Below are 25,539 nucleotides of genomic sequence, written 5' to 3'. Positions count from 1 at the left end.
TCTAAGCTGCCGTTTGGCCATAGATTCCCAAATTTGTTCTGAAAAATCTGATTTGGGTGAAGTTTGGTTTGAAGATGAAAATGTGTTTGGACATCAGTTTTCAAAACATATTTTCCAAATTTATTTTGAAAAAAATATGAAACATGACTTATATCCACAAGTTCTAAAAACTATCACAAATACCTAACAGTACTATTATCAATAACATTCATTATATTATTGCAAACCATAGTCCTGAACATAAATAAATTTGATACAAAATTATCATTTTTATAATGAACTACATGATATACTATCAAGTGACCGAGAAGACGAAGCAATATTGTTACAAAATAATAAATGGTGAGCTCTTTTATAAAATACAAAAGTTTGGGGCAATTTTAAAAAAATGTAATAGTGATATTTTGAGCTGGCTTTGGGTTTTGAGATTTAGGATTTGGGATTTTGCCAAAATGTAGGTAAAATCTATGGCCAAACATGTGTTTGCCAAATAAAACCCAAATTTATTTTGGCAAAATTTATGGCCAAACAAGTCCTTAGCAGTTGATGAATATGTTTGAATTCTAACAGGTTTTTTTTTTATCTGCCTAAACTTTGGTGATAGAATTACTTGGTGCCTAGTGAAAAATAACAGATACAATGAGGAGTTAGTTTGAATACCATCATTATTGGAAAAACCTTGTACGTTATTTTCATTTATTTGGTCAACTAGGGGTGTATATGGATCGGGTTGGTTCGATTTTTATCAAAACCAAACCAAACCAACTATATCGGTTTGGATTGGTTCTGTTTTGGAGGGTTTTTCGGGTTTTTTGTTACTTTGTTAAATTTTTGATAAGTGAATATATGTTTAGTAAAAAATTAAACAATTGACAAACATATTATCTATTAAATATTCTTATGGGAGAATTTACTTAGTAACACATGATAGTTATTTTTATAGTCGTCTGACAATAACTTTTCGTTGATGTACACTTTCAAGTTTAACCGAATTTAGTAATTAAACATAAAAATTAATATGATACCTAAATAATAATAGCCATTTCAAATCCAAAAAAGATATAACAATTTAATAGATTTTGACATATGAATATGGAGGAATAAAGGGATTGACGCATTTCAGTAACACTTGATAAGGAAGTGATCATACAACTTATTATTTAAGGTTAATAAATATGGAGCACTTCATATTTTATTAAATATTATATCCCTTAAGAAAATCCCAAATATTTCTAGACAATTTTTAAAGAAAATTTTATATAAAATCTTAAAAGTATATATAAAAATTATATATTTATATATCGGGTTGGTTTGAGTTTTTTTACTCAATACCAAACTAAATCAAACCAAACCTAGTCGGGTTTTTTAATCGGTTTGGTTTGACTTTTCGGTTTGGTGCGGTTTGTGCACCCATGTTGTCAACCATAACCACTAGTGGACTCCTGGATATTGCATAAATTGGGAGAGTACGAGCTTCAATTGAACAAGTTCAACCTTGAAAAAAAAAGGTGGTAGGCCGACGTTGAACGCTTCAACTTGGCCATTGTAGAAGTCGCATCACAACTGAGCTATTGTTGATGCCTCGAGGGTTGGGGAGAAGTGATGAGTAGTCCATGAATAACGGAGCTCAAATTCGACTTGTTTTATCTTGTGCTGTGAACCTGTTAATCCTCAGGTGAAAAGTAAATATGATTTGCAATTCATATTGTAGTTCTTTAACTTAAGAGTAGCAGGAAATTATAGGTAGTGGCGCTTTTTGGGATGTTAATATAAAAAAATAATGAGATACCCCTGATCTTCAAGTTAGAGTGCCCCATGCAAATACTTGTTCCCCATCTCTTTTCCATCCTTTAGAACAAAAGCACTGGAAATGGCCACACAGCTTTCATTAATTAGAAAAGTATGGCAGGTGGTTTGTGTTTTTTTCCTCCTAATCCTTCACGCATCCTTTATTTATCGTTTTCAAATTAATTTTAAGCTTTATTTCAATGACTATACATTTTTTGCAATAAAATTTTGATCAGTTACTTTTTCAACATTTTTTGCACTTGGTGTTTAAGTGTTAATGGTGTAAATATTTTTACCCCGGCAGCAGTGTATAAAATTAGAAATAAGTTTGCATTGTAGCTCTGGAAATCTATGGAAATGAAGATAGTATTGATAGTGATATAGAGTTGTGTAGGTGTACCAAAAAGCCACATCTTTATTTTATTGCTAAGGTACTCTATGCATTATGCAGAGTCGACCGGACAAGACATTATGATTAGCTATAGAATAAGAGTGAAGAAATCTACAAGAGGTTAAATTTAAGAAGTCGTTTGAGCTAATGTTTTAGTTTTCTAATACGAAGAATTTTTTTACCAATAGTTAGTGTTTAAATTAGATTAGAATTGTTTTATACCAAATTTTGACTTCGCGGGTTGAGAGCGACAGCTAAAGTTTGGTTCCTTCTGAATTCTGAAATGACCGCGTTTGGTTTAATTCAAAATCTTTCTAGTCTCGAGAAAGCATCAGAAGAGCCGTTATGTTATCTATTCAAACTTTTCTTAAAGCAAGCCCTACTTCTGTGGGGCTCACAATTTGAAAGGTGCTCAACTAATCTTTCTTCTATGAAATGACAAGAAGGACCATACGTTCTGATAAAAGTCATTTGTGAAGGAACATGAAGTGCTGAAATTGGGCCAATTAAGATACATAGAGTTCACTTGGCTTTACTATTTTCTACCTAAAACTTGTTCTGGAAATTGTGTTCCTCAACTTGAGCAATTTCTGCACATGGATTGTGTATGAAGGAAAAAAGAACAAATGATAATTCTCCTGCCATCGAGGATTAATTAGACCTGAAATCTCAGTTATGTCACTTCGTGAAAATTAGCCGGAAGTTAAATAAAGAGTGCAAAATTCAGAAACATGGCATGAGGGTACCTTCACTTTTGAAGCTATGTGCTTTATCAGCGTTTGAAGAATCACAGCTGGTAACTTCTTTAATTCGGTGCTTTCAATAACTACAGTAACCACCTCTAGTCTCAAGCAATACATAAACTTACTTCAATTTAAGTGAAATGGATCTTTAGACCAAGAATTTGTTTTCATTGTTTACCCGTAAAATGGTACAGTCGAATTTATACGTGGTTTATAGTCAAGTGAATCGATTTGATCCTAAAATGATAAATAAATTAGACGAAAATGTAAGACTTAGCCTTGAAATTGAGATAAAACAGCAGATATCTTAGTCCCGGGCGCAGACCTTCCGGAGGTAGTAAGAACAATAAAAATAAGCAAGAAAGTAAAATGTTATTGAGCTTTTGATAGGATATAGTGTATGCTTGTTAGAAAATTCCTCTCTTACAATTATGGTAGAGCTCACTATTTATAATTGTACCTAGGGAACAATGTTCTAGGATCAAGTCTCTCTTAAATGACAATTATGAGGGCCATTGAAGAGTGTGTAACGGTAGGCAATAAATGCCTTATTCTCTACAACGGACCGTGCACTTAATACTACAGAATATTCTTCATTAAATGCTACCAGGTGGTAGGCAGTTACTTCGCCTTTATGAATATCATTCTCTCTGATAACAAGCGAGATCATTGCCTTCGGGACCGATTGTCTTTTGTCTTCGGTTCCACATGTCACTTTCTCATGCGAACATTAAATATGAACATATTTTATCCCATACAGATAGCCCCTCTGCTTTCCAGTGGCATAACTTTGTGTCACCGGGAAGTTGGTAGAGATACCGTTTTTGACGGAAAATTCTCTGACCCCCTCTGAAAAGTTTCTGACGGTTGATTAGACGCACGTCTCTTCGCATTTAATGTCCGAACACGCGTCATCCCACGATTTAATATTACTTTTGCCGGTTATCGAGGTAATTATGGTCACGATTTTAGGTGCCTATTCCTTTACTTATACGCATCAAACTTCTTCATTTACACTTCATAATTGTTAAAACTTTCTCAAGCTCTCTTTACTCAACTCGTACTTTGTCTTCAACCTTTTTTTAACCTTCTTCTTTAGAGAAATTCTTCCTTCCTTTCTAATAAAAATGGCTTCTTCTTCCAGAAACTCTAGTTCTTCAAAAAATAAAGGTAAAGCTGATGATGCCCCCCTCCTACGGTGAGCACCATCATCTCAAGAAGTCTTGTCACAACTAAAGACTTCGAAGAGAAGTATCCTTCCGCTAACCTTCGTACGTGGGCCGTTGGCATGTACCCTTCTTCCATCTGTCCTTCCAATTTTCCTATTGCCAAGATTTAGACATTATCGCTCCTAATCTGGCAGAGCAGATAACCTTGCCCAAGAAGGGTTTCAGGTATTTTTATACGTATCCCTTCACTTTGAGGCCGTTCTCTTTGAGTGGGGAGCTTGACTCCGTTATTGTGGAGTTATGCATCGGTTACCAGGTATGCCTGGCATAAGTAAGTCCTTCTGTGTGGAGGACAGTCGTTTGTCTTCGGCGTCTATACCAGGAGACGGGAGAGGAGCTAACCCTAGCTCGATTAATGAACCTCTATTCCCCCAAGACTTTTCTCGAAGGAATGATAAATTTCAGCAAACGTGGCTACCATGCTTTGCTAGCCAGCATGGATGATGACAGGGACCGTGGGTGGAGGAACGGTTTGTTGCAGTTGTCACCGGGGACATCATTCCGTCCACGGATTCATCCTTTCTGGAATTATGGAACCGTACTCATTAGTTCATCGTTTGTTTCTTCTTCTAGCCAAAGATTATCACATGCTGTTATTGATTCTTCTTCTTTCACTTGTTTCAACAAATCGGTGGGTTCCACCGAGGGTCAAAGGCTTGGACCAGTAGGTCCAAAAGATTTTGGATGTTACTACGCCCGAGACCCGTACATGGAAAGAACTAGCCCTTAAATATGGGTGGAAGGCCAAAAATCATGGTAGGTTACACTCATCTTGTTTTTCCCTTTCGTATAAGAAAGATGATAACCCTTTTTCTCTTGTTGAATTTAGGTCTACCCCAGGGCTCAGTTTTCGTCTCCGAGGAGGACGTTTTGGCTAATCCTGCTGACGCGACGAGGTTGCTGCAGGAAAATTTTACCCGAACAGGTGTTTTTGAGCCTGCTTCTGGTGCAAGTGCTTCTTCTCGAAGTCCCCGACCAGAGAAAAAGAAACCAAAAAGACGACGCTCCTCCATCGCCGGAGGAAAGAACAAAAAAGCAAAGAATGCAGCGCCTGAGCCATCCCCGGATGTCGTGGAGATGATCGCCGCGCCCGAGCCGGTTCCAGAAATCATGGTGATCGATGATGGAGAAGCCAGTGATGAGGGGGTTTCTCTATATAGAAGACGACGACCTTCATCAGCTCAACAGAATGCTCAATCTACTGAGCTAGTTACACCAATCGAGGACGATGCCTCAGCACTCTAGGGGGAGTTCTATATGGTGGAAGATGCTAACTCTCGCTTCCGAGTCCCAGTTGCCATGCCTGGTACTGTGAGGCTGAGCATTGGGTCCCTTCCATCTTCGGTTGACGAGCAACTAACAACCAGCACTGCATTTACCGCAGCCGCTTCTCATCCTACAATGCCATCTGCTTCATCTCCCTCTTCTCCAACTCTGTCTTCGCCACCAGCAACTGCAACATCATCTCCAACATCTGCAGCTACCCGAGAGGAGGATGTCCCTTTTTCCCAGTCCCCAGTTCATGGGAACTTGGGGCAAAATTATGATGTCCCCTCCGAAGATCCCCAAAGTAGGAGGAATGTTACCATCTCGGTCTCTACCGGATGCCATCTATTATCCCGGCTGGTGGAGCGTGCTAACTATTTGAAGCCTTTGGCTTCAGAAAAAGATAGGGATAAGATACAAACTTTCTCAGGATAGTGTTTTGTTGAACAACGCCATGCACAACACAACATCAGTAGATTCTTTATTTCCTCTGTTATTTCTTCTATCTTTGTTATGGTAGGATTTTGAATTTGCATTTTTGTTTTGTAGGACAATTTCCTTGCTTCCGAGGGCCTTCAAAGGCTGATTCGTGATAAAGAGGAACTTACCTTCGAACGGGATCAATTTTTGCCCGAGCGAGATCAATGTTGCTCGCCTTTTAGAACTGGAAACACGAGCTGCTGAGGCCGTTGAATTGGAGGCTCGATTGTAACAAAGTGAGCAAGAAGTGGTAACTCTTAGCCAGGAGGTCGCCCCGTTAAGGGCACAATTTGAAGAAACTAAGGCCAAATATGCTTAAGTCCATAATGTCGTTCTTGCTGCATCCGATCGTGAGGCTGCCTCTGGTGAAAGATTGAGTAACTTGGAGGCAGCCTTAAACTCCAAAGCTGAAGAGCTTGTTGCTGCCGAGGAAAAGTATGCCCGGTTAGAGGATAAGCATAAGAGGAACATAGAGCATAATAAAATTTATAGCACCACTGTCTATGACTTTGATGTCAGCCTCTGATCCATAGATTCGCGCGGGAAAACCTTTATGCTGAGGTTGGCCAGCTTAAAGAAGAACTTCAGCACCAAGCGGGTTCCCTAATGGTTAAAACATTATATGCTATGTACAACATGAGGAGAAAAACCTTGGTAGTGTCCAAAGAAGGTGTCATTGACTTTGATGCCGAAATCGCTAAGGCCCATGAGTTGGAGTCAGCTGCCAAAAAGGGTCTTCCGGCTCGAACTGACGCTACCGACTCTTCTGGTTCTGGTTATGAGTTCTCGAGAACTGAAGAAGAGCAGGAAGGTGATGATGCTGAAGGTCAAAATGATAAAGGCCAAGGTATTGAGCCGGCGGCGGATCCTCCCACTTCCCCTAGGGCTGCAAATGCTTCTCTTCCTCTAGTTTTCGGAGATGCAGTAGCTTAGTTTTTGTTTTCTTTCTCATATTTATGTACTTGTGCTGTTTGACACGTTTATTGTGAATAGAAACACTTTTTCGTTCAAGTATCATGTAAGTTTTTCTCTTTGCGTACTTTTTGTTTAAGTATTTTCGCAAATTTTGCTCTTTGCGTCCTTTTCATCTAAGTATTCTCGTAAGTTTTACGCGCCGAGATATGCGAGGCTTCAGCTGTATTTTTCCCTGGTAGTATTTGAATTCCGGGCATAGGTTCTTCCGAAATCAACCCTTTAACGTGAGGGTTTCTTAAGAGAGGGCGCTCTTATGTTTACGGTGCTCTTGAAGAGGACGTCTTATGTTCATTACGGCACTAGCATTTGAAGTACTTGTTTAACTTTCAAATGATAAAATCAATTCATTGTTCAGACAATAAACAAGATAGAAATAAAAGGACTTTACTTTATTCTTTCCATTTTCGAAAGTACATAAGCATTGTGCTAAAAAGAAAGTGCCATTTATTGTGGCTAACTTGTACAACTTATTTCTATGGGGCTAGCCGCGCAGTCCCCGATCCCGATGATACAACTATGTTTTCGGGTTTCGTATTCCGGTCGTTGTGGCAGTCATTGTTGCCGTATCCTCATATCATTCCCCCCAGTGTTCGAATGCGAAGAATGCGAATTTGAACACTGGACGTTTTACACTTTCGAGGATTCCACTAGTGAATTGCTAGATAATCTTCAGTTCGATAGCAAACTTCACTTCCCCTTAGGAATTTATGCTATCGAGCCAAAGATTATCTAAAAATCCCCAGTGGCTTGCACTTATGAACGGTCGGGTAATCTCTGTTCGACAGCAAACTTTACTTCCCGGTAGGAACTTTGCTATCGAGCAAAAGACTATCTAACCGCTCCGTAGTGGTTCTTTGCTTGTATACCTTGTCATTTAAAGGTGTTATTGCTACTGCTGAAGCTTTCTTTGTAGTATGTTTTCCATTGCTGCCTCGTTAAAAACCTTGCCAGAAAAATTTAATTGGGACAAAAACTGGACGAAGGAAAAAAGAGTGCAGCACATACTTTCAGTACAAGCGAGGTTCGTCAGCAATAGTATCTTTTGAGGTGTGCCACATTCCAGTTGCTTGGCAAATTTTCTTTATCTTGATTTTCTAACTCGTATGACCCTTTTCTGGTGACAACTGAAACCCGGTAGGGGCCTTCCCATGTTGGACCTAACTTCCCCGCATTGATCTCCCGGGTATTCTGAGTTACTTTCCTTAAAACCATGTCTCCTACTTTGAAATAACGGAGGTTGGATTTTCGATTGTAATATCTCTCTATTCTCTGCTTTTCGGCTGCCATCCTTATATGCGCCAAGTCCCTGCGTTCATCGAGCAGCTCCAAATTGACTAACATTGCTTCATTGTTTGCTTCTTCGTTTGCACGGAAACATCTCATGGTAGGCTCTCCTACTTCTACCGGGATCAGGGCTTCTGCCCCGTACACAAGAGAGAAAGGAGTCTCTCTCGTGCTTGATTTGGCCGTTGTTCGGTACGCCCATAATATACCTGGAAGCTTTTCGGGCCATTTACCTTCAACTGCTTCCAATCTCTTTTTTAGATTTTGTAGAATCACTTTGTTTGTTGATTCTGCTTGACCGTTTGCGCTCGGATGATAGGTGATGATGTGATCCTTTTGATTTTCAAGTATTCAAGGAACTTTGTGACCTTTGCGCCTATAAATTACGGCCCGTTGTCGCAGGTTATCTCTTTTGGTATCCCGAATCTTCAAATTCTATTCTCCCAGAAGAAATTTACCACTTGATGCTCGCCGATCTTCTGATAAGGACATACTTTAACCCACTTAGAAAAATAGTCAGTTAAAATCAAAAGAAATCTTACGTTACCGGTAGCCTGCGACAGTGGTCCGTGGTCCGATGATGTCCATTCCCCATTTTATGAACGGCCATGGTGACAAAACTGAGTGCAATGGCTCTGCCGGTTGATGTACCAACGGTGCGTAGCATTGACATTTATCACATTTTTGAACATAAGCTTTGGCGTCTTGTTCCATCCGGGGCCAGTAGTATCCTGCGCTAATTAGTTTTATAACTAAGGAATCCGCGCCCGAGTGATTTTCACATATCCCTTCGTGGACTTCTCGCATAACATAATTAGCTTTGGAGGCTCCCAAACATCGGGCCAACGGGCCTTGGAAAGATTTTTTGCACAATTGACCCCCCTTGAAGCTGTATCGAGCTGCTTTAGTGTGCAGTGCCCGAGATGCCTTAGGATCTTCAGGCAATTTTCTGTGCTCGAGATAGTCAATAATCTCGTTTCTCTAGTACTAGACCAAATTGGTCGCGTTTACCTCGTAATAGCTATTCGCTTCCAATAACGAATGCATAAGCTGTACTACTGTACCGGAGTCCGATCCCTTCATCTCTGTGGATGATCCAAGGTTGGCTAGCGCATCTACTTCCGCATTCTCTTCCCTCGGGATGTTTGTAATTGACCATTCCCGGAACCGAGCGAGCAGAGCCTGGACTTTCAATACGTATTGTTGCATGCGTTCCTCTTTGGCTTCGAAGATCCTGTAGACCTAATTTACTACCAATTGGGAGTCGCATTTGATTTCTATGACCTCAGAGTCCAATTCTTTCATGCCCCAAACTCAGAGAGCGCGACAGACGCTCAACCGAGTGAACCCGGCCGAGCAAGCCTGCTAGATACTTTCTACCCCAAACTCACTCATGGAAAAAGAGGTGACATATATTCATTAATTAGACAATAGGGAGATCATAGGGAGATCATGAATACAATACCAAAACCTTTCTATTGATTACTTCACTTTTAAGTCTCAAAATACACACCTTTTTATAGTCTAAAGTGAAACAAGAGATCAAAACACAACATAATCTGTTTGACTTTTCTAGCACCCATGTACAACCCACATAGTGTCTACGGAGCCTCTAAGAGATACAAAAGAGAGTTATGATAGTACTGGCAATAAGGCCGCTATACCTTAAAACATGATAACAAAATGTACAAAAGATACATGACCCCGGAATGAGGTGGGGCTTACCAAGTCTGTTAGGAGGAAGGTGTACTGCTATCGCTGATCAATATTGCATGCTATGCAACCACCTGCATCCATTTAAAGATGCAGCGCTCCCAGGCAAAAGGAACGTTAGTACTGTCGAATAGTACTAGTATGTAAAGCTAAACACTATCTCAATAGAATGAATAATAATACAAGGGGAAAACAGTCATGAGTTCAATAAGGGCTTCAAATAATACTAAAACATCAAATAAGGATCACATAAGTTCTCAAGTCAATCTCCATGTTATTAGGTTGTGTGATCTTTAGTGCCGATATACCACAATTCACAATACCTCCGTATTCTTATACGGAGTCCGATCTCGACCCGATCGGCTAGGTCGTCCCATTTGAGACATCAACCATAACCACAATTGGCACTAATGATCACGATTACAAAGTCATTCTTGGCACTTGGCCGTATTTCATAGTTCCAGTTCCCTTTTCCACATTCAAATATCATTATCATTATCAACAACAATAGAGCTTCCCATTCAAGACATTAAATTCACATATGAGCAATTTGGAAAAAACTTAGGCACATAGAGGCTTTTCATACAATTTGGCATAACAATCTTTATTTCGATCTTGACATGAAGTCTTAACATTTCTAACACATATTCCACATTTTGAACACATCCTCAAATGACAAGATGACATGATGAAGCATTTAGAATAAGTATTGAACATACATCCTTCAACACAACCACATTAGGAATAGCCAATTCAATAATGATCAAGGACTTACTCCAATTACATGAACACCGTGGGATTCGATTCTAAGAAGAAGGAATTTTAGCCAACATACCTCAATTGAGCTTTCTTAAACTTTACAACATTCCGGAATTCTTAGCAACTTCGATCTTTTTTAGAAATATAACAAGTTGGACTAAAATTAGGAAGATTATCATGATTCTAGCTCATTTGAGCACATTATCAAACTCTAGGTGGGCATTAATATTTTAAGGCCCTTTTTGTGGATGATTACACCATTTTCCAACCCATTCTCTACCATTTTTAGCTCACAACCTTCCCACATACTTCAAGGATACATGCATGCAAGACAACAACCCCCACACCCAAGAATTTTCTTTCTATTTATCCCCATTTTTAGAAAATTTTCGAAATTAAGAGCTAGGGCATAGATTCTTACCTTTAGGATGAAGACTTAGGGTGTTTCTCTTGATAATCTTCAAAGGTTTATGTAAGAGTTAAAGAGTAACTTGATGAAGATCACTTTCTCCCTCTAGGACTCTCTCTCTCACTCTAAAGTATCAGGTTTTGTTAAAAAATGGCCCCTTACACCTATTTTAACAAAGTAGGGTCGGGTTTTAAAAACCAAAAAATAAAGCTCCGGAACATATTCTGCGGTCACATATATGACCGCATAATGGTTGTGCGGTCCGCGAAATGACCGCAAAATTGGGGTGCCAAAACTAGAAAGGAACTGATCAGGTCTGCGGTCATTATGCAGCCTGCAGACCTATTATGTGGTCGCATAATGTACCGCAGAACGGTTCCGCAGTCGCATAGTGCAACGCAGAACCTCCATCTAAAAAATCTCAAAGTGGGATATGCGACAAGAGTGCGGCCCGCAAAATGGTTATGCGGTCACATAATGGGCCGTAAAAATGACATTAAAAATGACCCAAAAGATTGTTCCACTCTGCGGCCATTCTGCGGTCGCAGAACGAACCGCAGAAATGCCTACTTCTGCCCAACATTTTTCTTCAACTCCCCAGCGCACCGTTCTATCCAAAAATTCCGAACCCCTACTTCGGCATCACGGAACCCCGGTTTGTAGGAAAATTTTTACGGGGCCTTACAAATTTTCGGGCCAATTCGAGCCCTGCAATCAAAGCTTTATACTCCGCTTCATTGTTAGTCAGAGGAACAGTTCTTATGGCCTGCCTTAGTGTTTCTCCCTGGGCCGTGGTTAACACTATGTCCAGCCCGGACCCTTTCACATTGGAAGCTCCGTCCATGAACAAGGTCCAAACTCCTGATGTCGATTCCGACACCATTACTGCTTCTTTGGTTGCCAAAGGTAAGAGTCCCGGACTGAAATCGGCCACAAAATCGGCCAAATCTTGTGACTTAATTGCAGTCCTGGTTTGTATTCTATGTCAAATTCGCTCATTTCGACGGCCCACTTGGCAAGCCTACCTGAGAGTTTAGGTTTATAAAGAATATTCCGCTGGAGAAAAGTGGTCACCACAGCTATCCGGTGACATTGGAAATAAGGCCTTAGCTTTCGGGCGGCGACTACGAGGGCTAAGGTCAATTTTTCCAGATGTGGGTAGCGAGCTTCTGCTTTCGTCAAAATTTTACTTACATAATAAATAGGAGATTACATACCTTCGTCCTCGCGGACTAAAACAACACTTACCGCTACCTCCGAGATCGCTAAGTAGATCAGTAGTTGTTCGCCTTCCTCCGATTTTGACACTAACGGAGGACTTGACAAATACCTTTTCAGATCCTTCAAAGCATGCTCGCATTCCGGAGTCCATTCAAAGTTATTCTTCTTTTTGAGAAGTGTGAAGAAATGATGGCATTTTTTTCGAAGACCGAAAAATGAATCTGCTCAAAGCGGACAGTCTCCCCGTTAGCCTTTGAACCTCTTTTACGCTTGATAGCTGGTCCGGGATGTCTTCGATGGCTTTAATTTTATCGGGGTTAACCTCGATCCCCTTTTGCGACATGAGAAAACCCAGGAACTTACTGGAGCTGACCCCGAATGCACACTTCTCGGGGTTAAGTTTCATATTGTATTTCCTTAAGATGTCAAAGGTCTCTTGCATGTGTTTCAGATGGTCACTTGCGTTTAAAGACTTAACCATCATATCATCTATGTAAACTTCCATAGTTTTCCCTATTTGTTTCTCAAACATTTTGTTTACGAGCCGTTGATAAGTGGCTCTGGCGTTCTTTAACCCGAAAGGCATCACATTTTAATAATATGTGCTAAAGTTTGTTATGAACAAAGTTTTTTCCTGATCCTTCGGGTTCTTCTTGATTAGGTTGTACCCGGAGTAAGCGTCGAGGAAACTCATTAACTCGTGTCCGGCCGTCGCATCAATCATTTGATCAATGTTTGACAATGGAAACGAGTCTTTTAGGCACGCCTTATTTAAATCCTTATAGTCTACGTACATACGAAACTTATTATTCTTCTTTGGAACTACTACTATGTTAGCTAGCCAGTCAGGATACTTTACCTCTCGGATTGAACCAATATCAAGCAAGCGAGTTACCTCTTCTTTGACGAATTTATTCCTGACCTCGACAATAAGACATTTTTTCTGTCTTACCAGAGGGATGTTGGGATCCAGGCTTAGTTTATGCACGACCACTTCTGGCTGGATACTTGTCATATCCGCATGCGACCACGCAAAACAATCGACATTAATTTTAAGAAATTCAATAAATCCAAACTTGAGCTCGGGGTGTAATCCTGTCCCCAAGTGGAACTTCCTCTCCAAGAACTTTTTGAACAATGCGGCTTGTTCAAGTTCTTCCGCCGTGGATTTTGTTACGTCCGTTTCTTCTAGTAGCTGAAAATATCTTAATACCTGATAGGATTCCGACGACTCCTCCCCCTGGTTGGCTTCACTCGGCTTGGGAGCAGGCGTCAGTTCCTGTAATTGCTATGCCGCATGCTCCTTCCCTTTACTACTGGAAATTAATATTGTATTCATCTCCCTTATTGCCGGTTGGTTGCCTCTTATTTGTTTAATTCCCTCGGGAGTTGGGAATTTCAGCAACTGGTAATATGTTGATGGCACAACCTTCATCTCATGCAACCACGGTCTCCCCAGGATAATATTATAGCCCATATCGCCGTCTATCACCCCGAAAAGGGTTGTCTTCATCACCCCTTCGACATTCGTGGGTAGCAAGATCTCTCCTCGCGTTGTCACACTTGCTAGGTTGAACCCGACGAGGAGTTCTGTAGCCGGAATGATGCTTCCGGTGAGCTTGGATTGCTCCAGAACGCTCCATTGGATGATGTTGGCCGAACTTCCTGGGTCCACCAAAATACGTTTAATTTTAAAATCTAAGACGTTTAAAGAGATTACCAATGCATCGTTGTGCGGCAGCAGCAACCCATCTGCGTCTTCCTCTATGGAAGTGATGTCGTCCTCAGCGACTTCCCAGAATCTCTTCCTGTGAGTCACCTACACCTTCGTCTTTTTTGCCGCCGAAAATATCACACCATTAATCTCGTCCCCCTCCCCACCGAAAATTATGTTGATTGTCAAGCGTGGGGGATCTTCTCCTACTTTTGAAGGTTTTGCATTGTCACGATTATGGCCGTAGTTATTTTTAGCCTGGTTGCTTAAAAACTCTCTGAGATGACCGCTTTTAGTAATGTTGCCACCTCCTCGCGCAGATGCCGACAGTCCCATGTTCGGTGACCATTGGTCCCATGATATTCGCACCATAAATTAGGATCTCTTTGGCTGGGATCAGCTCACATTGGCTTCAGAAACCGCGCCTCTTTGATGTTCCTCATAGCCGACACCAGCTCCACCACACTGACGTTAAAGTTATACTCAGAAAGCCTGGGATAGGAGGAATCTCGGGAACCCGACGTCTCCTCATCATGCAATGATCTATTATTCCGACCGCGATCGGTTCTCCTATCGGTAGCGAATCTATCCGCCGACCGAAAACTTCTGCCGCGTCCTTCGGCCCGTTCATAGGGCAGGAACCGACCCCTTGAAGACCGTCGATCTGAGTCGAAATCATCTCTTGTCTTTTCTTTATTCTTCTCCCGGTCTCGAACCTTGGTTGATGTTAGGAAACCGAGTTGATCATCCTCAATTCTTATCTTTGATTCGTACCGATTGTGAACATCTGCCCATGTTATTGCCTGGAACTCGAGCAGACTTTTCTTGAATTTTCGGGAAGCATCGAAACTCCTCGAATTCAGACCTTTAGTGAATGCTTCAGCTGCCCATTTGTCTCGTACGACCGGTAACAGCATCCTTTCCTTCTAGAATCTAGTCACGGACTCCCGCAACAATTCAGACTCTCCTTGTGCAATCCAGAATATGTCGGTCTTTCGGGCCTGTACCTTCCTGGCTTCGGCATGGGCCTTAATGAAAGAATCCGCGAGCATCTTGAAGGAATCTATGGAATGCTCGGGCAAAAGTGAATACCATATTAGGGCCCCCTTCGTGAGGGTCTCCCCGAATTTCTTCAATAAAACTGACACAACCTCGTGCGGAGCCAAATCGTTTCCCTTCACCGCCGTTGTATAGGTGATGATATGTTCCTGGGGATCTGAAGTCCCATCATACTTCGACATATCTGGCATTTTGAACCGCTTCGGGATCAACTCTGGTGCCGCGCTCGATTTGAATGGCAGCTGGGTGTACTTCTTTGAATCCGGTCATTTCAGTACTGGTGGTGCGCCAAGAATTTGATCCATTCGGGTATTTATTTCCCTCATAAACTGCATGAGTTCGGTTTAAAAGGGATCGTTCTCATTCTTGTTGCTGGAACAACTACTGTTCCCCCCGGCCCTATCAAAGCCAACTTTGCCCCTCAGGGTGTTGTTATCGACCCTTTGCGTTATTTGATTTGCGGGAACACCGGGAGAAATTGGACCTCGTCCATTCGCGTTGTTGGAAGCACCCAATAATGCCTGCCTTAATTCCGTCATGACCTGATCCTACCGCGAGAGATGACCCATAATGGCCTTTTGTTGTTCCCTCGGAATCCTTACCGTTTCAACGACGTGTTCATCTACAGCATCATCAGGAGTTGCCTCTCGAACGTGTCGCGGATATTGCCCGCAGTGAAACGGCGTGGCCTCATCCCCCTCGTTGCGGGTATCACCGATAGAATCTTCGTGCTGAGGCTGATTTCTTTGGGTCTCAACATTGTGTGTGATGTTGACATCGTTATATGCCATTTTAAATAATTTTTGCTAAGAACAAAGAATCAAACAAGTTAGTAATAGATGTAGGGATCAATTCAATTACACAACTGTCTAAGCCCCACGGTGGGCGCCAAACTGTTTACCTATAAAATAGTAAAGTTGAATTTATACGTGGTTTATAGACAAGTGAATCGATTTGATCCTAAAATGATAAATAAATTAGACGAAAATGTAAGACTTAGCCTTGAATTGAGATAAAACAACAGATATCTTAGTCTCGGACATAGAGCTTCCGGAGGTAGTATGATTAATAAAAATAAGCAAGAAAGTAAATTGTTATTGAGCTTTTGATAGAATTTAGTGTATGCTTGTAAGAAAATTCCTCTTACAATTATGGTAGAGCTCACTATTTATAATTGTACCTAGGGAACAAGGTCCTAGGATCAAGCCCCTCTTAAATGATAATTATGAAGGCCATTGAAGAGTGTGTAACGGTAGACAGTAAATGCCTTATTCTCTGCAACGGATCGTGCACTTAATACTATAGAATATTCTTCATTAAATGCTTCCAGGTGGTAGGCATTTACTTCGCCTTTATAAATATCATTCTCTTCGATAACAAGCGATATCCTTGCCCTCGGGCCCGACTGTCTTCTGTCTTTGGTTTCACGTATTACTTTTTCATGCAAACATTAAATATGAACATATTTTATCCATACAACCATTAAGTTTTAGAATTTAAAATTTAGGACCGACCTTTAATGAGTATCAACAGTTTACACTTATGAGAGGAGGGTTTCCTGGGAAGGGGGTCAAGCCACATTAATAAAGTCAAGTGATAAATTACCTAGGGTCAAACAATACAAGTGTATATAAAATAGAATTGACCGTTAATTCATTATTTTGATGTGAATATGTCTGAATAAGTATTAGTGGTGTTGATAGCAAGCAATCGCATTAAATTTAGCAAGTAAGGTAAATATTAAAGTCACAGGTAAAGGCCCAGGTTTAGGTGAGTGTCATGTGACAGTAATTATATCCTCCAACACATTTGGCGGAGTTCACAAAATTAAAAAGTGACCGTTAATGCTTTTTCTCCACAGTTTCACATTCTTCTCGTTCCCTGTTGACTAGTAAACCATATCAAATAGTAGTACTATAGTTTAATTAATACCGTAAACAAACTGGGGGGGTTTAATTATTCGGCACTGTACTATATTTCTCTCTCTCTCTCTCTCTCTCTCTCTCTCTCTCTCTCTCTCTCTCTCTCTCTCTCTCTCTCTCTCTCTCTCTCTCTCTCTCTCTCTCTCTCTCTCTCTCTCTCTCTCTCTCTCTCTCTCTCTCTCTCTCTCTCTCTCTCTCTCTCTCTCTCTCTCTCTCTCTCTCTCTCTCTCTCTCTCTCTCTCTCTCTCTCTCTCTCTCTCTCTCTCTCTCTCTCTCTCTCTCTCTCTCTCTCTCTCTCTCTCTCTCTCTCTCTCTCTCTCTCTCTCTCTCTCTCTCTCTCTCTCTCTCTCTCTCTCTCTCTCTCTCTCTCTCTCTCTCTCTCTCTCTCTCTCTCTCTCTCTCTCTCTCTCTCTCTCTCTCTCTCTCTCTCTCTCTCTCTCTCTCTCTCTCTCTCTCTCTCTCTCTCTCTCTCGAGAATTGAAGAATGGCTGGATATGTAGGTGTACTGGTATCGGATCCATGGCTGCAAAATCAGTTCACTCAGGTGGAGCTTCGGAGTTTAAAATCTCACGTAAGTGTTTTCTCTGATCAATATCTATTTTTTTTTCTTTTTCAGTTTTGAAATTCTATCTGCGGATCTCCATTATTGAGGATTACGTTTTATTTATTTCTGGGCAGTTTAACACGATGAAGAAAGAGAACGGAGGTCTGACGCTCGCCGACTTGCCTTCACAAATGGCGAAACTGAAACACGTCGGAGAGAATCTTACTGAGCAAGACAGAGAGTTGTTTCTCAGAGATTCCTATAAATGTTTGGATGAAGACGTTGATTTCGAACTATTTCTTCGGGTATATATTCCGCGCTCATGCAGTTGAAATGTTGTTAGATGCAGTAGATTCATATCCACAGATGGCATTTTTTGAAGTGGTTGTTTGGATCATTCTTAAAAGGAGACACTTGATCTGGAAATCGGCCTAATGAGATCATATCAGGAAACAATATTCTTAATTCATTCACTAGACTGAATTTTTAGCTTATTTCTAGTACAGTATATTTTTCTAAATAAAAAACTAAACAAAATCAAGAAAAAAATAGATTCATAAGCTCATTCCTGGTATAGTCCTTTTTGTACTTAATTGGAGCTTTGAGCTATCAGGAATATCACTAAGAAGAGAAGGAAATTTGGATTTGACTTTGAAAATTTCGAGTATGCAGAATTATCTTGTAAGAGTAGCATAAGAAATGTTTCTACTAAAATCCAGAACATAACTTCCATCACATTCGGAAACTAATAAAGAGCAGTTTGAAAAAGAAAGATGATAAATGGAATTCATACATATGATAAAATCTCTCTAATCTTTGTGACAGAAAGAAACTTAAGATTTTGATGTCGCTGGAATATTAGTTTATAGACATATCCATGGATAAACAGACATGCATATTCAAAACAATACTCCTTCCTTGTGAATATAGAGTTAGAAATTTTCTTTAAATAACAGAAGTGAATGAATAATATACTTAACTGAACCATCAATTTCCAGGAGCTAATTCTCCTCTTTGCACAAGGAAACTGAAATCTTGTTACATTTTCTGCTTTTTTAGATAGTTAGAGTAGATTTACACAGTCATTTTGTTTGAATTATTCCACTCTGTTTCTAGAGCTTTTCAGAACATACACGTCAAGAGTCACTAGTGGATGTATCTAAAAAGTGCAAAAATTTGTTGAACTTGTAACAGGTTTATTTGAAACTCCAAGCACATGCCACAGCAAGAATGGGAAATAGCGCCAAGAATTCATCAGCTTTCCTAAAGTCTCCAACTTCTACGCTACTCCACACAATTAGTGAATCCGAGAAGGCGTCATATGTTGCCCATATTAACAACTATCTTGCAGAAGATGAATTTTTGAAAAAATTCCTTCCTATTGATCCTTCTACTAACGATCTCTTTGAGGTTGCCAAGGACGGAGTTCTTATCTGGTTAGTATCAACTATTGCTCTTTCTGTACTCATGTGCATATTGTTTATAAGCCTCATAGTCTAGATTGTCAACAATATTGTTTTTTATGCAGCAAGCTTATCAATGTGGCCGTACCTGGAACAATTGATGAACGAGCAGTAAATATGAAGAGAATGCTTAATCCATGGGAAAGGAATGAAAATCATACATTGTGCCTAAACTCTGCCAAGGCAATTGGATGTACTGTGGTCAATATTGGGACTCAAGACTTCATTGAAGGGAGGGTGCGTGTCCCCTTATGAATTCCCTCTCCCGCTTGCAATCAGTTCTCCATTAAATTATCATCTTGACTCTGTTTCCTTTTGAAACTCTTTGAAACATTGTTTGGAAAGCGTCTTTCTCATCAGATGGAGTATCAGTTATATCTCGGGTTTTGAGCAGTGTTAGGGTGATATCATCTGGTCATTTTGGATGGTCAATTAATATTTACGTAGTCTAAATAGCTTGATCAATAGCATTCTTCTAACAAAAGAACCAATAATTCTTTAGACCATATGTTTCTCTTTTCATTTGGATTTGTTTCATAGGAGAGGTCCACTCTCTTCTAGTTTTAGAATGTACAAAGACATCCAATTATCTATATCATTATCCTTGCTTCCTCTTTATCATCTTGTTCTCTGGTCTGCGGCTGGATTATAGTGACTTTTTTCGTCTACCGGAGGCTCAGGGATTTTCTAGTCAATATGTTACTGGAAAACGTGTTGTATGTTTACCAGTATTCCCCAACACAATATTTACTGTGACTCTTAACATGATGAGCATTTTGCCATGCGGTTTTTATGAGTGACATTCTTTTGATTGCTTTCACTTTTTGCAGTAACAGATACACTGTACTAATACTTTGTTGTTTCATTTGTTTCCAGAGGCATCTTGTTCTTGGAGTAATATCTCAAATTATTAAAGTAAGTCTTCTGAATGTATACTTATTGAATACTTGAGATGATTTTCAATTTTGAAGTAATGGAGCAACTTGTTATAGGACTAGATTACCTTACAAATAACAGGTGGTCGGCATTAAGATGCAAAATGATACCACCATATATTTTATATCTTAGGACACAAATTGTAATCTGAAACTTCTGTGGAGATCGATTGGCTAAGTCATACTATTTCAGATTCAACTATTGGCAGACCTCAATCTAAAGAAAACACCTCAATTGGTCGAGTTAGTTGACGATAGCCAGGTAGAGAAATACCCTTATTGGATGCTTTCTTCGTATGATTATCTTGCAAGAAAGCTTGTGTTGTATGCTTCAGTTTCTCAAATTTGTGATGTCAGGAAGTAGAGGAGCTGATGAGCCTTCCTCCAGAAAAGATCCTGCTTAGATGGATGAATTTTCAATTGAAGAAATCTGGATACAAGAAAATCGTGACAAACTTCTCTTCTGACATAAAGGTGGATGGGAATGAATTGGACTGTATCAATCAAGCGTGACAGATTTTTTTTAATATCTGCCACCTTTTATTTAATCCTCTTCAAGACTTTGGTGCTGATGACTCTATTATCTCTTCCCTATTTGGGCAACATGAACTACCGAGTAATGGTTTTAGACATATTTAACAACTCTAGTTTCTGGAACTTCCTCTGTATGTTGACTCTATAAACAGTAGAAACTATTTCAGTTTATTAATCTTTTGAAGTTCTGTGATATGTGATGTTTTCTGCATAATCTTAGATTTATCTAAAAGGTACTCGATTTAGACTTTCTTGTCCTTTACTCAGTAATAACAGAAAAGAGCTCTCAGTTTCATCTCTTATATGTGGTTTGCCATTTTAGAGATATAATGCTAATTCTTAAGTTATCAAATTGCTTATGTAGGATGGAGAAGCTTATGCTCACCTCCTAAATGTACTAGCCCCTGAGTATACCAATCCTTCAACGCTCACTGTGAGAGACCCTTTAGGAAGAGCAAAATTGGTTCTGGAACATGCAGATATGATGGGCTGCAAAAGATATTTAACAGCGAAAGATATTGTGGAAGGTTCCCCAAATCTTAACCTTGCATTTGTGGCACATATCTTTCAGCATAGGTGAGAATAGTTAAATGCTTCTTTCCATTCTAATTACGAACTTTCAAATTGTTCCTTGTGTTGTTTTTCTATTTGCATTTTACACTTAACTATAAGAAGACAGCTTTAGCTGGTTGTTCCAAGTTCTAGAAGAACTTTAGTTGCTTTCAAGCTATTTTTTCCCATTAAAAAGCTCTTGAATAGCAATACATAGAAAGTACCTCATGGCCACATTTGCTTGGAGAAATCTTTGCTACTTTTCAAAGCTACGCGCTTTATAATTTGTAATGTTCTTTTCTGGCATGCTGCTTAGATAATTTGTAATGCTGCTTAGCTTCACCAGTATATGTCAGCATAGACACTTGAATAGACATAACGTTGATTCCGCCACAGTTGTCGGTTGACCTGAAATCTGTTATAGATTTTCCCATAATCTAACGCACTTGTAAGATACACCAATTTTTCTGTATAAATCTGAGATATTATCTGCATAGGAGTTACGGTGAAACTTGTGTTTTACACTTAACTGGAGTTGCATTCTGTACAATTCAGTTTATTTGATCATTTCTGTTTCGATTATAAACTGATCATAAATCTCCCATCTATAGGAATGGTCTTTCAATCCAAACAAAGCAGATATCCTTTGTTGAGATATCACCAGATGAAGCTCAGATGTCCAGGGAAGAAAGATCATTTCGCTTTTGGATCAATAGTCTTGGAAATTCATCATACATAGACAATGTTTTCGAAGATCTGAGAGATGGGTGAGTGCTACCTTGATACCTAGTGTAGAAAATTCTCCCCATGGTAGTGCAATCATGCTCCAGAGTTAGTTCAATTTCCTTTTGATCCAGTGAAAATAAAGAACTCCAACTCTGCTCTGATCTTATTTGGCTTTTCTAGAAGTTCTTTCAAAAACATTTATGTGAAGAGCACTTCTGCTGCCTAGGTTTCATTCTGCGTCTATGTTTGTCTTTTGCAGATGGGTGCTTTTGGAGACACTTGACAAGGTCTCCCCAGGAATTGTTAATTGGAAAATTGCCACTAAACCTCCAATTAAGATGCCTTTTAGAAAAGTAGAAAACTGCAACCAAGTAGTCAAGATTGGCAAACAATTGAAGTTTTCCTTAGTAAATATTGCTGGAAATGACGTTGTGCAGGGAAACAAGAAGTTAATATTGGGTAAGCCTGCTTTTTTATTTTCCCCACTGAATCAGGAATCAAAAAAGCACAAATTGTTATGGACCAACCACTTTATTTCGTGTTTCAGCTTACTTGTGGCAGTTAATGAGATGTAACATGCTTCAGCTCTTAAAGAATTTGAGATTTCACTCCCATGGGAAGGAAATTACCGACGCCCACATTTTAGAGTGGGCTAACAGCAAAGTAAGAAACTCAGGAAGCCAGAGTCATATGGCAAGTTTTAAGGTATCATCTCCACAGACATATCTCTTTACTTAAATCCCAATAGTTTTGAGGTATCATCTCCTGTTATTTCAACTTCCCGAAATCAGAATAATGGAGTTGGCAGACCTTTGAGGGGCTATTTCTGTAAATCAATGGGTTTGCATAGCAGTCATTAAATATTGTCTGTTTCAAGTACAATCAAGCTAGGTAAAGATTGGGTTCTCAGTTGAAAAGTTTGAAGCTTGTGATGGAGAAACAGTTAAAAGTTTATATTGGTCTTAGAACCGTGTCACGTTAAATTGAACAAGCTATGCATGTGTGTACTCCTTTACCCATGGAATAGGGCGAATAAATATGAGAACCAAGTTTTGAAGAAACAAGTAAATTCTATAGTAAACCATTCATTAATTTTCGGTGGAATATCAGCTTCTGATGAGTTGAATACTTTATTGCATTATTATCGGTCTGAGGCATATTTAGAATTAGAATATCGCAATCACGTATTCTGCCTCAGCATAAATGTCCCATGTTGGAGAATGGAGATATAGTTGTTGGAGAAGGCATGAGTTGCATAATGTGCTACAAGATGGGCCATATATATCTTGAATTTTCTAGTATTTTACCTCTTGTCACCTCGATGAAGAAGGTGAAGACTTTGTTTTATTTGCAGGATAAGAGTTTGTCAACTGGAATCTTTTTCCTTGAACTGCTAAGTTCTGTTCACCCTCGAGCTGTTAACTGGAGTCTTGTTACAAAAGGGGAAACTGGTAATTTTCTTTCAGAAACAGGTTCCATCTTTCAATTGTTTAAGTCAATAAACTTGCTTGCTGGTATTAACACAAAAGAATTTTTCCTTCTTCTTTCCTCGGAGTATATTTTTTTGCATTAGATACTGAATTATCAAATGCAGTTGGATGGAAATGTTCTGGGATGCCCTACTGAATGATATGAGCTAGGATCTAAACATAGGTGCTGGAAAATAGTGTATGATTGGATATGGTGATATTTGATACAAATATTTTTCCCTAGGTAACAGAGGTACCAAGGTTTTAATAGTTTTTCTATTTAAAAAGGGTACCAAGGTTTTCATATACAGGAGGTTCACCCTCCTATCAGCAAAAGTTTTAGGAAACCTAAGCACAACAGCCAAACTTTTGTGTCACATTTTGCATGTGAAAGATTTTTCTGCATTTGCCTAACTATACTATCTGTTTGGGGGCAATGAATCATACTGCATAAGTTTGATGTCCGGACCTTTTGAAAGGGTCATTTGAAAGGAAAAGAAAAAGATATAGTTGAAATTACTGAAGATTTTCTGTTTCGATCAATTCTTTTGACTTCCAACAACAGTCGCAATGATATAGTTTCCTTCCCCTTGACTCACTATGCGGGAGCGAAAAACCATACCTTTATGACTCACTATGCGGGAGCGAAAAACCATACCTTTATGAATCTGTACCTTTTAGTGCTCCTATGCTTTCAGAGTTCATGGCTACCGTTAGTATGTTTGAGGTTGACTCTTCGATTATGCAAAATTTTGGATGATGCAGATGAGCAGAAGAAAATGAACGCGACCTACATAATCAGTATCGCGAGAAAGCTCGGATGTTCAATATTTTTGTTACCTGAAGATTTAATTGAGGTAACTTCTCATTTGTATGTAGTCGTCAATTTTGCACTTTCTTTTACTTTTGTTTATGCCACTGAGACATCATAATAATTGATGCGTCCTTCATTTATAGAGGTTTCCATATCACATTTCGGAAATTTTTTTTACCTTCATTTGGTTTTTTGATGTCCATGTTACCTCTTGTTAACGACCAAAAAGGAACTGTTTGCTTTAAGCGTGAATTATTCAAATAATTCCCTGAATAATATCAAAACTACTGTTTTTTTTTGTCTGATGTAAGATTTTACAATAATATTTTTCATATATCTAGAACTGTTATGTTTAATCAGGTAAATCAAAAGATGATCCTTACGCTGACAGCAAGTATAATGTATTGGCATTTGAAACAACCATTGGAGGACCAAACTTTTGCATCATCGGATAGTGATAGTAGCTCGGTGGACACAGCCTCAACCTCAACGTTGGACGATACAGCTTCTGAGTCTTCAGCGGATGATATTAGTAACAGATAACTCGGTGATTTTTCCAGATATTTCATGGTGCTGAATTTTCTTCTCTTCTTCTTCCTGCTGCTTTTATTGAAAATTTTCCAAAAATTGATAGTGTTATCGCTTTGTAGAAATCACTCATTCTGAAAGCAATTTTCCAAAAAAGAATCACATAATGTGGATATTGTAAGTAAGTTGTAATTGTATTTTTGGACAAGAAGGCATTGTAATAATGTAATGTAGGTTGTCTTCACCTCCCTTCTAATTACATATTATGTAAGTTTTGCTTAGAACTAAGGACCGAACTAGACATTTGCAAGTAATAGAATATAGTTACTTATCTCTTTATTGTTTGCTTAGCAGTTGCATATATTTTAAAAAATAAAGGTAAAAGGTATTAACTTGTACACACTGACATCATAAAGAATTTTTTAACATGTCTATTTTAATATGTTAAAGCAAGTAATTTATTTAAATTTTTAAGTTACCATATCAAACTTGTTAACTTGTCGTTGGAAACTTGACCTGATGATATTAAATAGAGACATTTACAAAATGTACCCAAGAATAAAATGTTTACGGCCACTTAGCCATAGAACCATTTACCCTTTTGGTCAACAAAAAGTTGCCAATGATATACAATATTAAAAAGAAGAATTAACTCAAATAAACTCTCAGTTAATCTCTTAAACTAAAAATAGCTGGCGGATTGATAATTTATGTATCATTCATGTATAATATATCGACTAGAAAAAATAAACATTGAATCTGGCCGACTATTTGTGCAACAATTCCTATTAAAAAGGAATTTTTTTTTTAATGTGGTTGAAATTCGCTGAGAACATATAAACGAAGCAATATACGAAATTGGAGAAAGATCGAATGTGATATAGACTTGTTTGGAGTCAAATACTCAGTTGATCTAGTTGGAAAAGTGTTTTGCAGCACATGTATGTTATATATCACACACAGGTTTACATGGATATATAAATTAAGATATACATGATATACATCGTAGATATGCGGGGAT

The 25,539-nt window shown here is 39.1% G+C and overlaps 1 protein-coding gene across 2 annotated transcripts; it reads left to right on the top strand.

Annotated features, from left to right (window-relative positions):
- Window positions 1–17,152: 17,152 nt before the first annotated feature.
- Window positions 17,153–24,857, top strand: LOC107759696 (fimbrin-2-like). 2 transcript variants are annotated; one of them, XM_016577687.2, is made up of 14 exons: window positions 17,153–17,524; window positions 17,632–17,802; window positions 18,692–18,933; window positions 19,026–19,197; window positions 19,837–19,875; window positions 20,089–20,157; window positions 20,253–20,369; window positions 20,794–21,005; window positions 21,593–21,748; window positions 21,967–22,166; window positions 22,255–22,412; window positions 23,062–23,158; window positions 23,942–24,033; window positions 24,351–24,857. In XM_016577687.2, exons 1-14 carry the CDS (start codon window positions 17,438–17,440, stop codon window positions 24,531–24,533), a joined length of 1,995 nt encoding a protein of 664 aa, XP_016433173.2. In that variant the 5' UTR covers window positions 17,153–17,437; the 3' UTR covers window positions 24,534–24,857. The 2 variants fall into 2 exon arrangements, with proteins under 2 accessions (XP_016433173.2, XP_075093759.1); XM_075237658.1 differs by lacking the exons at window positions 20,089–20,157; window positions 20,253–20,369 and having other exon boundaries at window positions 17,426–17,524.
- The last annotated feature ends 682 nt before the right edge of the window (window positions 24,858–25,539 follow it).

This window comes from Nicotiana tabacum, chromosome 19 (genome assembly GCF_000715075.1).
Source record: "Nicotiana tabacum cultivar K326 chromosome 19, ASM71507v2, whole genome shotgun sequence".
NCBI lineage: Eukaryota > Viridiplantae > Streptophyta > Magnoliopsida > Solanales > Solanaceae > Nicotiana > Nicotiana tabacum.
This window is presented reverse-complemented; position numbering and strand designations above follow the sequence as displayed.

Excerpts from the sequence above, each read along its gene's own strand:
- LOC107759696 (XM_016577687.2), top strand. The coding sequence starts at position 17,438 with ATGGCTGGATATGTAGGTGTACTGGTATCGGATCCATGGCTGCAAAAT. Across the intron at positions 23,159-23,941 it reads TGTTACAAAAGGGGAAACTG|ATGAGCAGAAGAAAATGAAC; the intron begins GTAATTTTCTTT and ends TGGATGATGCAG. Across the intron at positions 24,034-24,350 it reads TACCTGAAGATTTAATTGAG|GTAAATCAAAAGATGATCCT; the intron begins GTAACTTCTCAT and ends ATGTTTAATCAG.